Source organism: Camelina sativa, chromosome 8, assembly GCF_000633955.1.
Source record: "Camelina sativa cultivar DH55 chromosome 8, Cs, whole genome shotgun sequence".
NCBI classification, from domain to species: domain Eukaryota; kingdom Viridiplantae; phylum Streptophyta; class Magnoliopsida; order Brassicales; family Brassicaceae; genus Camelina; species Camelina sativa.
The window spans coordinates 24,762,901-24,776,091 of NC_025692.1; the positions used below are offsets into that span (position 1 = coordinate 24,762,901).

General features: G+C 38.5%; 3 protein-coding genes and 1 pseudogene across 4 annotated transcripts; 3 read left to right on the plus strand and 1 right to left on the minus strand.

The window, feature by feature from the left end:
- LOC104708429 (18 kDa seed maturation protein-like) lies at positions 395-1,371 on the plus strand. Its single transcript, XM_010425003.2, has 2 exons — positions 395-609; positions 726-1,371. The coding sequence occupies exons 1-2, from the start codon at positions 523-525 to the stop codon at positions 1,146-1,148; spliced, it is 510 nt and encodes a 169-aa protein (XP_010423305.1). The 5' UTR covers positions 395-522; the 3' UTR covers positions 1,149-1,371.
- On the plus strand, positions 1,863-5,890 carry LOC104708430 (probable protein phosphatase 2C 68). 2 transcript variants are annotated; one of them, XM_010425005.2, is made up of 4 exons: positions 1,863-2,778; positions 4,480-4,858; positions 5,056-5,292; positions 5,385-5,890. In XM_010425005.2, the coding sequence occupies exons 1-4, from the start codon at positions 2,276-2,278 to the stop codon at positions 5,628-5,630; spliced, it is 1,365 nt and encodes a 454-aa protein (XP_010423307.1). In that variant the 5' UTR covers positions 1,863-2,275; the 3' UTR covers positions 5,631-5,890. The 2 variants fall into 2 exon arrangements, with proteins under 2 accessions (XP_010423307.1, XP_010423306.1); XM_010425004.2 differs by lacking the exon at positions 1,863-2,778 and adding an exon at positions 3,447-4,117 and having other exon boundaries at positions 4,494-4,858; positions 5,385-5,804.
- On the minus strand, positions 5,935-8,204 carry LOC104708431 (probable L-type lectin-domain containing receptor kinase S.5). The gene has a single exon (XM_010425007.1). It carries the CDS (start codon positions 8,126-8,128, stop codon positions 6,173-6,175), a length of 1,956 nt encoding a protein of 651 aa, XP_010423309.1. The 5' UTR covers positions 8,129-8,204; the 3' UTR covers positions 5,935-6,172.
- LOC104708432 lies at positions 10,450-11,921 on the plus strand (annotated as a pseudogene).

Below are 13,191 nucleotides of genomic sequence, written 5' to 3' on the forward strand. Positions count from 1 at the left end.
CTTCTTAATTGTCATCACATTTAGAACTTAAAAGTACTTAAAATAATATGTTAAGCCCTAAGATTTAGCAAAGGGCACCTTTAGGTTTCTTTTGCATACTTTATTTTGTCTTTGATTACACTAAACAATACAACCAGATCATATAACCGGGAACGATACCGTGACCGGTTAATTACCGACATACTAGATGCTAACGTTTCGTTGACAAGCGGCAAACTCCGAAGCCTAGCACGCGTCGTTCTCTATCTTCTCTACGACTCTCAAGGCTTCAACACGTGTAAGACCAACAACTGCAATACAAACCTACCACCTCTTGTTTAATGACACGTCTCGCTGACGTGTCGTCAAGAACGTAATAAAATAATAGTCACAGTTTTTCGAATATAACAATCCGTGGAGAACGCGAAGCCTATAATTATGGGACATGCTCGGTGAGCAAAACATTAAACAAAAATAATCAAAAGATATCTTTTGTAACATCTTTGAAATTTCACCAAAGGAAAAGCAAGAGATTCGGTAAAAATGCAGTCGATGAAAGAAACAGCTTCGAATATTGCAGCTTCTGCAAAGTCTGGCATGGACAAGACCAAAGCTACCTTGGAGGAAAAGGTAATAATAATATAATTGTGATCATTATCAATTTACAAATCAAACGAAACTTTTTTGGTGTGATTCGTTTTAATAAGATTAATGGGGTATTGTTGGGTTTGGTTTTTTTTTAAAAGGCGGAGAAGATGAAGACGCGAGACCCTCTTCAGAAACATATGGCTACACAAGTTAAAGAAGATAAGATTAATCTAGCTGAGATGCAGAAGAGAGAAACGTATGAGCACAACGCTGCCATGAAAGAAGCGGCTGGACCCGGAATCGGAACCGGAACTGGAACCGGTTTGGGTTTGGGGTCGGCCACTCACTCGACAACTGGACAAGTCGGACACGGCACTGGGACACACCAGATGTCGGCTTTGCCTGGCCACGGAACAGGACAACTGACCGACCGCGTTGTGGAGGGTACAGCTGCGACCAACCCGATCGGAAGGGACACTGGAACTGGTCGGACAACCGCTCATAACACACACGTTGGTGGTGGTGGTACAACCGGGTACGGTCCCGGTCCGTACGGAACCGGCGGGGGATATAGTGGATAGAAATTTGCTCTGTTTTTACGGTTCTCTTATTTGCTCTGTTTTTGTTAATTCCAAGTTTCGTGGTTTTAAGTGTTCATGTTGTGTCTTTTTTTTTTAATCCTTCTGAATAACTGTAGGACTTCAATCTCATCTAGTTTTTTTGTTGTTGTTTGATGACAGTCCTACTTTCTGAGTTATATGTTCATGCAATATTGTCAATGACTAAGATTATCACTAGCAATAATATGCTCATGCAACTTTGACAATAACAATATGGGTTAACGAATCATGAAAATCGCATTCAACTTTGTACTCGTCTCCACAATATATTGCTAACTTTTTGAGTAGTAACATTCGCATTATATATGAATTGATCCGCTAATAAAATTTACTTTTATGCGGAACGAGTTTTTTATACAACGATCGTACCATGCATGACATATATAGACTCTTGAATTTGTTTTTTCTTTCTAGAAAAGGAAACTCAAGAAAGAAGAAATTAAGGAATAAAAAAATAAAATCAAGCAATTAAAAGATTTAGGAAAAGGAATTCATAGCAAAAGCCAAAAGGAAACCCTGAAAAAAAAAAGTCAACAAAGAAAAAAAATGTGAATCGCAAAGAAAAGACAAATAAGAAAAAATTGGAAAGTAAGTAATTGGCAATTTACTTTTGTGTATTAGAATCTTAGGTCTATAAAATAGGGTTGTTTACGATCATAGATCACAAAAGAAAAACTAGAAAAAGGGGATATAGCAAAGAGAGGATTAGATTTACGAGAGATCCACAATAATTCCAACAAATTTCAAAGCTTTTAGATCGATCTCGAAGCCGTTCACTAATGTCGATTTGGGCGCAGAGTGAGTCGCTATTGAGGCAAAACAGTTCAGAAAGCAAAAATATTGTCGAGAGAATCTCAGATGAAGATGAAGTACGTTACCAGCAAAGCCTTGGTCAGAATGAAGATGCCTATGTTTTTCCTCCTCCAATACCTCCGAGGTTCGCACTCCTTCCTGTGGGGATCACGCGCAAGGAGGTTGATATCATAAAGCTTACATAGCAGTTTGTGGCTGTGTATGGGTGGTACTTTCTTCTGGAACTGAAGAAAAGTGTGTCTACGAAACCTGTGCTTGAGCCCCTCTTTGTGTTTATGAAGAAGTCATTTACTGATAGCAGACACCGGTTTTACGGCCAGCTTACTCTTGGGTATTCTAAAGTCTTATTGCGTTCCCAGAAGGTGAAGAAGATGGGTACTAGTACGGCCACCATTCTTATTGATGGTTTCTTCAATCTTCTTCGTCAAGTGCTTGGGAAGGAGGAGGATGAACAGGGAGTGGAGATGGGTATGATCGATCTCCATGCTTTTGAGTATTTTGTTAACATGGAGTACAACGACTGGGATCAGCCTCCAATGCGATCGCATAAAACCCAACCTGATAGTACTTATGATCCAGCAAGAATCACGACTTTGAAGTTAAGACCTCAAACTCATGATGCAGAACCTATCAGTTTCCCATTACTTCCTGATCAAGGTATCACGCGCAAGGAGCTTGATATTATTAAGCTTACTGCCCAGTTTGTGTCTGTTTTTGGGATGTGTTTTGGGCAGGAGTTAATGAAGAGTGCGTTTATGAAACCTGAGCTTGAGCCTTTGTTTAGGTTTATGCTATCAACTGATACCAAACACGATTTCTACTCTCAGCTTGTTCTTGGTTATACGAGAGTGTTACTGTGTATCGAGAAACTGAAGGAGAAGGGTGCTAGTATGGAGACCGTTCTTAAGGGTTTCTTCAATCTTCTTGGTAAAGTGCTTGAAAGGGAGAAGGAGGAAGGACCTGAGATGGCTATAGTTGATTTGTATGCTTTTGAGTACTTTGTTGAAGTGGAGTATACGGACTGCCGACCACGAACACCTGGGTACCTTTCAGTTCTAAAGAACCCACAGATGCAGCCTTCACTGCAATCTCCTTCTTCTCCACCTGAGGATACAGAGCCAAAGAAAGAAACAAACGTTTGAGGACGAGTCAACTCTTTAGATATCTCATAAAACAACATGGTGTCGTCATGAGTAGATGAACTTTTATTTCAAACAATATGTTGCACTTTCAATTTTTATGTGTGTTTCTAAAATTTTCACTCTGTTTTTTTCTCTTTCTGTTTGCACTATTTGTTTTGCTAAGGAGAAATCAACAGAAGCAAAAACAAAAATATGATGTCAGATCCTTGGTAAATAGAGACAAAAATTACGTCATTATTAATTTAATTTATAGTATATTTTATAGACTCGAGTCACTCAAACTTTAATTTACACAAATCATATTTTTCACACTTTGCTTCAACCACTCTCTCTATAGGACCAACCAAACCAAAGTCTTTTCCTTTTTCTTCAAAATCTCATATTTTTTATCTAAAAATTATTCATTCAATTGATCAAATAAAGAAACAAAGTTTGCTTTTTTATCAAAAATCTCCGATTCGTTAACTCGTTTTTCTCTCTATCACCTGTTTCAAGCTTTCGATCCAATAAAAAAAGTAAAGAATAAAAAATCTGATTTTCCCCACCAACATATCACGAGATTCCTCTTTCCGGTGTGGTCTCCGGCGACCTAAAAAAAAAAAGAGCTTGGTTCTCGTGGAGATAGGGAGAGCAAATGAGGGATGTTCTCCTGGTTTGCGAGAATGGCTCTTTTTTGTTTGCGACCTATGCGCCGCTACGGCCGTATGAACAGAGACCACGACGATGTTGATGACAACGATGATCACCACGACGGCGGTGACTCTTCCTCCGGTGACTCGCTTCTTTGGTCTAGAGAACTCGAGAGACATTCTTTCGGAGACTTCTCCATCGCTGTTGTGCAAGCTAACGAGGTTCTTGAAGATCATTGTCAAGTTGAGACTGGAAACGGTGCCGTTTTCGTCGGAGTCTACGATGGTCATGGTGGTCCTGAAGCTTCTCGATACATCTCTGATCAACTCTTTTCTCATTTGATGAGTTAGTTTCTTTTTTTTTTAATCTCTCTCCTTCATTTATGAATCTTGTTTCTTCTTGAAGTCAAACAAAGTCCACTTTTGAAGTCTTTCAAGATTTGGTTTTGTTGATCGGAAATTAATTGGTAGAAAGTTTAAAATCTTTATGCATCTGATGAACAGTGAAGTGAATCTTGACTTTTTCCAATCCAGTTTTTGATATTTTGGTGAGAGCTACCTACTTTTTTTTCTATGTTGAAGATTACAAAACTTTTCTTGTTTTGGCAGATTGTTCTTTGTCTTGGTCTCTCTCTATTTGTTCGTTTCTGAAATTTTGTAGCTTTCTGGATTAGATTGGTTTCATTACCTGCTTTTCTTGATTAGAAGTTTTGACCTTTTAGGAATTTCGAGAGAAAAGAGTTCCATTTCAGAGGAGACACTGAGGGCTGCGTTTTCTGCTACTGAGGAAGGGTTTCTCACGCTTGTGCGAAGGACTTGCGGGTTAAAACCGTTGATTGCAGCTGTTGGTTCTTGCTGTTTGGTTGGAGTTATTTGGAAAGGGACCTTGCTTATAGCTAATGTTGGTGATTCTCGTGCTGTGCTGGGGAGTAGTAATAGGTCTAACAAAATTGTAGCTGAGCAATTGACTAGTGATCACAATGCGGCTTTGGAAGAAGTTAGACAAGAGCTTAGGTCATTGCATCCGGATGATTCGCATATTGTTGTCCTTAAACATGGTGTGTGGCGCATCAAAGGCATCATTCAGGTTTGCAAAGTTTTTCTTCTTTTCATTTTCCCTCAAAAATCACATATCACAAAGGCCTGTGACACTTATAAGAACAAAGCTATGAAACTGCTATTATTGTTTCAATTGACCAAACCAAAGTGACTTGATTGCATCTTCAAGTAGACCCTCTGTGTCATCTTTGGATTATAAGTCATTATTGTGTTTCATTTGTGAAGGTATCTAAATCAATAGGGGATGCATATTTAAAGCGCCCAGAGTTCTCTCTTGACCCTTCATTCCCGCGTTTCCATCTCGCTGAACGGCTACAAAGACCGGTCTTATCAGCAGAGCCTTCTGTCTACACAAGAGTCTTACAAACAAGCGACAAATTTGTGATATTTGCATCAGATGGACTCTGGGAACATATGACCAACCAGCAAGCTGTAGACATAGTGAATAAAAACCCTCGTCCTGTACGTGCCACTGCTCAAGATATTCATAATGATTCATTCCTAGACTGTTTGGTTGCTATCACTAATGTTATACATGAATGAAACAAACATAGGGAATAGCTCGGAAGCTGGTGAGAAGAGCGATGAACATAGCTGCTAAGAAGAGAGAGATGAGTTACGATGATTTGAAGAAAGTGGAGAGAGGAGTGAGGAGATTCTTTCATGATGATATAACGGTGGTTGTGATATTCATAGACAATGAGCTTCTTATGGTGGAGAAAGCTACGGTTCCTGAATTGTCCATTAAAGGTTTTTCTCATACTGTTGGACCTTCCAAGTTCAGTATCTTCTTCTCTTAGAATCTTTTTACATATCTTTACTTTACTCCCACAGATATGCTAAAAACAAAACAAAAAAGGAACACGGGTCGATTTTGTACCAACACCTTGATTTTAGATACAAAATTGTAGGTATAAATCCTTCATTTGTAATGCCAATAATCGATATATCCTAATGTTTCCATTTGCATTCTACATTGGCAGCTCTCGTTTGAACTAAGTGCTGACAAAGTGAAATGTACAAAACAAAATGTGATTACATTGAAAAGTTTGTTAGATTATGGTCAAATTCTGTAGTCAGTTCCTACTAATGTGGATATATCTGTTTGATGGTTGGTTATTTCATTATTGTCTCAGACCCAAAAAAAGAAGCCAAAAGCAGAGTCTTACACATCTCTGGATTATATAAACAGAGGAAGATACAAAAACATAATAGTAACAAACAAAGAAAGATTCAAAAATTAAAAGAAAACACTTCTATGATCAGTAGGACAATCAAAATCTATGTCCACAAAAGAAACAAACCCAGTTCATGATGAAGAACACACAAATAAAGATAATTGTCACCGGCCAATAAGCTCGGTGAGCGAATGGATTTGACTCCCTGGAAGAGAGTATTCAGTGTCACTGAAAGATGGAGGCATGGCTGGCCACATGAAAGCCGGTCTCTCTGTAGGCACATCGGGTGGGCTAGTCTCACCTGTCAAGACCTTCAACACCGTTTTCATGGACGGTCTTTGGTTTGGATTCGGGTGACAACAAGCAAGTCCTAAGAGCAATACGCTTTTCATCTCTTCTTCATCGAACAAACTTCCCATCCCTGGATCCGCAGCATCTAGGATTGTTCCATTTCTGTATAGCTCCCATAGCCAATTCACAATGCTATTGTTGTAATTGGTCTGGTTCTCCTTGACCAAGACATAGCTTGGTTTCTTTCCCGAGACTACTTCGAGCATTAGAACTCCGAACGCATACACATCTGTTTCAACTGTGGCTCTCCCGTTGAGAAAAGTCTCAGGAGCCATGTATCCCGGTGTTCCAGCTATCTCCTTTGTTGAATGATGTGTCATTTCGCTTTGCTGAATCATCCTCGCAAGCCCGAAATCTCCAAGCTTAGCGTTGAAATCCGAGTCAAGCATTACGTTGCTCGCCTTTATGTCTCGGTGAAGTATCCTCTTCTCGCATCCATTGTGAAGATACTCCAACGCTTGAGATAACCCTGTGATAATGTTCTTCCTTGTCTCCCATGTTAGGTTTGATCTTGACGTGTCTTCCAAGAAAAGGTATCTATCCAAGCTTCCGTTAGGCATATATTCATAAACGAGAAGATACTCCTTTCTTTCGTAGCACCATCCCAATAACTTCACCAGGTTCCTATGATTTAGATTACCTATAGTTGTGATCTCGGATATGAACTCTTGCTTCCCTTGATGCGATTTCTCTGAAACTCGTTTCACAGCTATGTCTCTACCTTGCCATTTCCCTTTAAAGACCATCCCAAACCCTCCTTGCCCAAGTTTGTTCTCCACGCCAAAGTTTCCTGTCGCTCTCTTTAGCTCTCTCAGCTTGAATTTCTGAGGGTTTGCAGCGCAATTATCTAGCTCAGCTTCTATATCCGGATTTGTTTCCCCTGCCTTTGACCTAGATCTCAAGTACAAACCCCCTAAGAAAGCTCCTATTACAAGAACACACACACTAGGGATAGTGATCCAGAGCCATAACAGTTTTCGATCTCCATCGATATCCGAACCTTCAAACCTCCATGATTTCACACAATTCAGCTCCGTGAAATTGCTTGTTGAAGCCGTAAATCCAACGTAAACTCTCTCAGGAAGATATGCTGAGAGATCTATAGCCCTAGAAAACACTAAGTTCCTCTGTTCATAAACATCCAAGTTTCTTGAGACATGAACTGATATATTCTTACCATCATACCGAACATGTGCGATTAAGTCATCTTTGGAACTGATCATGATCCCTCGACTGCTCAAAGATTCTTGAACAACCGAATCGATGCTGTTCAAGTTTAGACCTACATGGTTTCCATCAAGATCGCCAGGATGACTCTTCCTTGTGTCGAACTCAACAGAAACGATCCTCGACGTGCGAGTCATGTTTGTCATTGCGTTGACCAAACCAAGCCACATACCTGAGCTGTCATGAGGAACGGTCTTCTCGGATGTGAGAACGAAGGCTAAGCCGTCCCCTCCGGGATCGGTTTGGTTCGAGATGTTAATAACGAAAGTAGTGTTGAAAGTAGCAATCTTGCCTTCCCTCCATAGCGTAAATGGCTTTATGTAGAGCGCTCGGCCCGCTTGGTTCGCTATGGAGCCACCACGAACATCAGGAGTCACTTGGATTGCTCCAAGGGCAATGTATGAGTTTTCTCGGATCAATTTCGGATCATCGCTCACATTAAACCTAGGGAAATCGAACTCTAAGCACTCCACTTGTGTCTCGATCTTACAAGCTATGGTTAGAATCAAGAACAGGAGCTTCCACGCAATAGAAAATCTCATACTTTTCCTTTTTTTTTTCTTTTTTTCTTTTTCTTTAGTGTGTTTTGGTTCTGTCAGAGATGCAATAAATTAAAGCTTATATGGTTTTTCGTTAATGGGTTTGCAGTACAATTAAAATGGCTAGTCAAAGTTAACTCAAAATTTTGAGTCATAATACGACTGCTTCTAAACTGGATATTTGATTTTACTTTTCAACAAAACGAATATTTTTTTTCCTTGACTTTTCAACAGCAACGAGTTGATTTGTAACTATTTTAAACGGGTTATTGGATAAGTCTTACTTAGCTAATTTGTCAAAATATAATATTGTTTTAAACGTTGAAATTATGTAATTTAATATTCAAATACAAGTTGAAATCTAATTTTGCTTAAAATATAAACTGATAATTTTGATAAATTCTTAAAGGCCTTTTTTAATCGAGACACATTCAAAAAGCAAATCTTATATTATAAGTAAGAAGTAAGAACCTCTAGTATTTGAAAACTCATATTATAATATTTCTAAACTAACTTAGTGATGAGCTCTTACTTTTCGTTGCACAAGCTAACATGTGAAAAGTCGATTATAAAGCTACAAAATTGTTAGACTTCTATCTGATACTCGCTTGAGAGGCTGTCCCGGCAACAAAAGTTGATTGTAGTGGAGATTAATATAATAATCACGAGTTTTTCTTTTTGCACAAAATGTTAGAAAATTAATCATTTTTGTTTCAGTTCTCAAATTCGACATACTGTACCACTAATATAAGATAAGGTAAGATATTTAGACTCTGTTTTATTTGAAAAGATTTTTGGTAACTTTTACAAGTTCTTAATAGCCTGCTTGACAGTGACACAATGAGACAGGAAAGACGAATTGAAGCTATATTGTTTCAGACAATATAATTAATAAACGAGAAAAATATATATAAATGAATCATTTTTGCAAGATTTCTAAATAAGATATGCTTGAATAATAGTTATTATCTAGTAAGTTGATGGAAGTATGGGTAATATATCTTAACGAAGAAGTAATTATGAGATTAAGAATAGTTTCGATGGTCCAAAAGCATAATGAATAATTGGATTTAAACGCATGTGGGAGTTGGTAACGACACTCTGAAGTGCAAACCAAATCAAATGAGCTGAAAAGATTTCGAATATTTGGAATTTTGGATCCTATCGGCTAAAGCAGTGTGGACGTACGCTTGACCAAAGATATAAAATAACTAATAATGGATGAGTTTTAACAGAAAGACGGGTGGTCGACGAGCGTGAGGCCTCGACGAAGACAAAAGTGGCGAAAGAGCTAGCTTCAAACAGAAAGAAAAAAAAATATTGGGGTTAATTTATAATTTTTTGAATACGAAGATAAACATAGAGGAAAAAAACGAAAATAACCTAATTTTATTCATTAAGTTGTCAAAAAATCCATTCAAACATTTATTAACTCTAAAACTGGTATTAACAAAAAAAAAAAAATATGTGGAGATTTTCAGACTTTGTTAGATTTTCTTCTTATCCTAAATTTACTTAATTTAGCCACTGAATGTTTAAGTTTAGAATATTTGGATTCTCTTATCTTATCTCTTATCTTTGGTTTTTCTTATATAAGGCTACGAGTGCATGACTCTTTTTTTTCACACACAAAATATGAAGCAACTCCAAGTGAGAGAAATAGTCAGTAATAACACCATAGCATGAGGAAGGCTGAAACTTGCTTGGATTGGGAAATCAAAAAGGATATGATTTTTTTTTTTTTTTAAAAATTAACAATGAGGATGAATAAAATGCCGAAAATAATATAATATATCCTTCTGAGAGATACAAAATGGACAGCTAGTAACTTGGAGAGATGTATAGTGGGTAGAGGATATAAGGTGTAGTCATTGGAAAAATTAACGATTAAGGTGAAATTGATAATACAGCTTAACCTAACCGGAGCTGTAAGTAATTTGCAAAAGATATTGATTGTGAGTACGTAGTGACTAATTTATTAAGGTTAAAATCTATATAATTCCCCGCAAGGCCTCAAAAATACAGCTGTAAGTCACGCTACAACTAACAACTCTTTCACTTTTCGTGGAACATGACTAAGAAACGAATATTGTAGACTCAACATTTTCTTACGTTAATGACTAAACTACAACAAATACGCGCTACATAAATTCTAGAAGCGCCATCTTTTCTCATCTTTTGACTTGGTAAACAAACACACACTTTGACTTATTTTTTACTTAGGTTAAACTATTGCACATTCATGTCCAGATTTAATCAGCTTTTATTGCCTATATAATGATTAATTAACTACTTACATTAATCATAAGTTTAAAATCAATCAGTTTAGCAAATAAACTAATCGAAATCCTGCCATTATTTGCAAAAACTGATTAATGGCTGTAACAAGATCTTCTTCTACTTGTGATGGTTTCTTCATCATCAGCCTTCTTATCGTTTCTTTATTGCTTGGGACATCATCGGCGCAGTTAAACGCAACGGTTTTCTCCGGGACGTGCCCTAACGCCTCTGCTATCGTTCGCAGCACTATTCAGCAAGCTCTTCAGTCTGACCCTAGAATCGGAGCAAGCCTCATCCGCCTTCATTTTCACGACTGCTTTGTTAATGTATAAGAAAAATATTTAAATAAGCTTCTTGATTTCTAAGTGTTTTTTAATATCAAGCCTTCTACATATTTGTTTACACTAAACCGCTGCTTTACTTTTGAAAAGGGTTGCGACGGGTCGCTCTTGCTTGACGATACCGGAAGCATCCAGAGCGAGAAAAACGCTCCTCCCAACGCAAACTCAACTAGAGGATTCAATGTTGTCGATAATATCAAGACTGCCCTCGAGAATGCTTGTCCCGGCATTGTCTCTTGCTCTGACGTTTTAGCTCTTGCCTCAGAGGCCTCCGTGTCTTTGGAAATAATACTTTCTTCGTAAGCATATTAAACAATACATACATACTGCCCGGCTGGACCAGATGAAAAAGCCCGTTTTACTTACCTAATATTACATTTAATTATGTTCACATTCATCTATATAAAAATATAAACTTGTTTGATCATCTACAGGCAGGAGGGCCTTCATAGAGCGTGTTATTAGGAAGAAGAGATGGTCTCAACGCAAACCTGACTGGGGCCAATTCGTCACTTCCCTCTCCCTTCGAAGGCCTTAACAACATAACATCTAAATTTGTAGCTGTCGGGCTAAATACAACCGATGTAGTAGCCTTGTCTGGTAATTAAATCATCTGACATATATGCACGTTTAGTTATACTTGCGGCTCAATTCAAACAAAACCCTAATTTGTGCCAATGTGCGTATATAGGAGCGCATACGTTTGGGCGTGGTAAATGCGTAACGTTCAACAATCGACTATTCAACTTCAGCGGTACAGGAAACCCTGACCCGACTTTGAACTCAACACTTCTCAGCAGTCTTCAACAGATATGTCCTCAAAACGGCAGCGGATCAGGGATCACCAATCTCGATCTGACCACACCTGATGCGTTTGATAACAGTTACTTCACGAACCTTCAGAGTAACAATGGGCTTCTTCAGTCAGACCAGGAACTGTTCTCCAACACCGGTTCAGACACAGTTGCAATTGTTAATTATTTTGCAAGTAACCAGACCCTGTTTTTCGACGCGTTTGTTCAGTCTATGATCAATATGGGGAACATTAGTCCCTTGACTGGGAGTAGTGGAGAGATTAGACAAGATTGTAAGGTGGTTAATTGATACTAGGATTTTTGTGTGTCTCCTAGCAGGTTCAATTAACCTTATGCAGTTGTAGTAGTTAAGATGTCAATTCAAATGGGATGTTGCTACCACTCAAGATGCAATCAAGAAATCACAGGTTAAGCCAATTCAAAAAGAGTGTTTTTATGTATAACAATCCTTGGGAAGGTTTTTCTCCCATTGATGAGCTTTGTCTCCCAGGGAGAATGGGAAGAGGTGCAACTTGTAACCATCCTCACTCACGCCGTTGATCTTGGTGAGACTGCACAGACGGTCGAACTCGTCCAAGTGGTCGAGTGGATCCTCCATAGGCAACCCGTGAAACTTGTTTCCTTGGATCATGGAGATCAGACCACTCTTGATTACGAAGTTGTTGTTCTGCACGACGGGAGGGACGATTCCAGCACGCTGAGTATGAGTGTTCGGTGCATCCCCAGCACCAATGTTTCGCGGTCCCGGATGTGGTCCATTCGGTTGTTCCATTGTGACGGGTGCGGGATGATCAGTGAGTTGACAAGCTTGTCATGGTGTTTGTAATCGGTTGATATCGTCGATAACAGGAAGGAGGTTATGATGTCCTCTTGATCTGGTGTGCATGCAACATTGCAATCAACAGGTTCCTGAGATGCAAAACAAACAAGCAGACAACCAAAACAAGTCAGTACTCAGAATGATAAGTGTAATAGAACTTAATCTTGCAAAACTTGAAATCTTAAATGTAGCAAAACAAATCCCAAATGGCAACAACGCCAAATTGATACTAGGATTTTTGTGTGTCTCCTAGTAGGTTCAATTAACCTTATGCAGTTGTAGTACTTAAGGTGTCAATCCAAATGGGATGTTGCTACCACTCAAGATGCAATCAAGCAATCACAAGTTAAGCCAATTCAAAAAGAGTGTTTTTATGTCTAACAATCCTAGAGTGATCAGAATGCAAAACGGAAATGAGTCACAGAACTAGAAACGAATATGTATGACAAGAAGCGAACAAAAATAAGTGAAACCGAAAACGATTCTAAGCATGAACAAACGAAACAGTCTCAGGAATGTAATATCAATCAAAAAGATAAAAGTCCTAAGGATGGGAGTAATTGATGTCAGTGGAGTCTCCTAGTCTATAGAGTGTTTAACATACGACAAGCAAACTATCTCTAAACAATGAACATCACAACTTAGCTAATCCAATCTCTTGGCAAAAGCTACTCAGACTCAACCACTTCCATACCTAGCTCTCGCTAGAGAAACATGATCAAGCATGGCATGAAAAACAAGTTCATTCACGTCAACAAACATCCTAGACAACTAATCTCTTAGGCTAGGAACGTAAGTCTCTGGCACTAG

Coding starts and splice junctions, on each gene's coding strand:
- LOC104708429 (XM_010425003.2), top strand. CDS start 523: ATGCAGTCGATGAAAGAAACAGCTTCGAATATTGCAGCTTCTGCAAAG. Junction 610..725: donor AAGCTACCTTGGAGGAAAAG/GTAATAATAATA, acceptor TTTTTTTAAAAG/GCGGAGAAGATGAAGACGCG.
- LOC104708430 (XM_010425005.2), top strand. CDS start 2,276: ATGAAGAAGTCATTTACTGATAGCAGACACCGGTTTTACGGCCAGCTT. Junction 2,779..4,479: donor AAACCTGAGCTTGAGCCTTT/GTTTAGGTTTAT, acceptor CTTGATTAGAAG/TTTTGACCTTTTAGGAATTT. Junction 4,859..5,055: donor GCATCAAAGGCATCATTCAG/GTTTGCAAAGTT, acceptor TCATTTGTGAAG/GTATCTAAATCAATAGGGGA.
- LOC104708431 (XM_010425007.1), bottom strand. CDS start 8,128: ATGAGATTTTCTATTGCGTGGAAGCTCCTGTTCTTGATTCTAACCATA.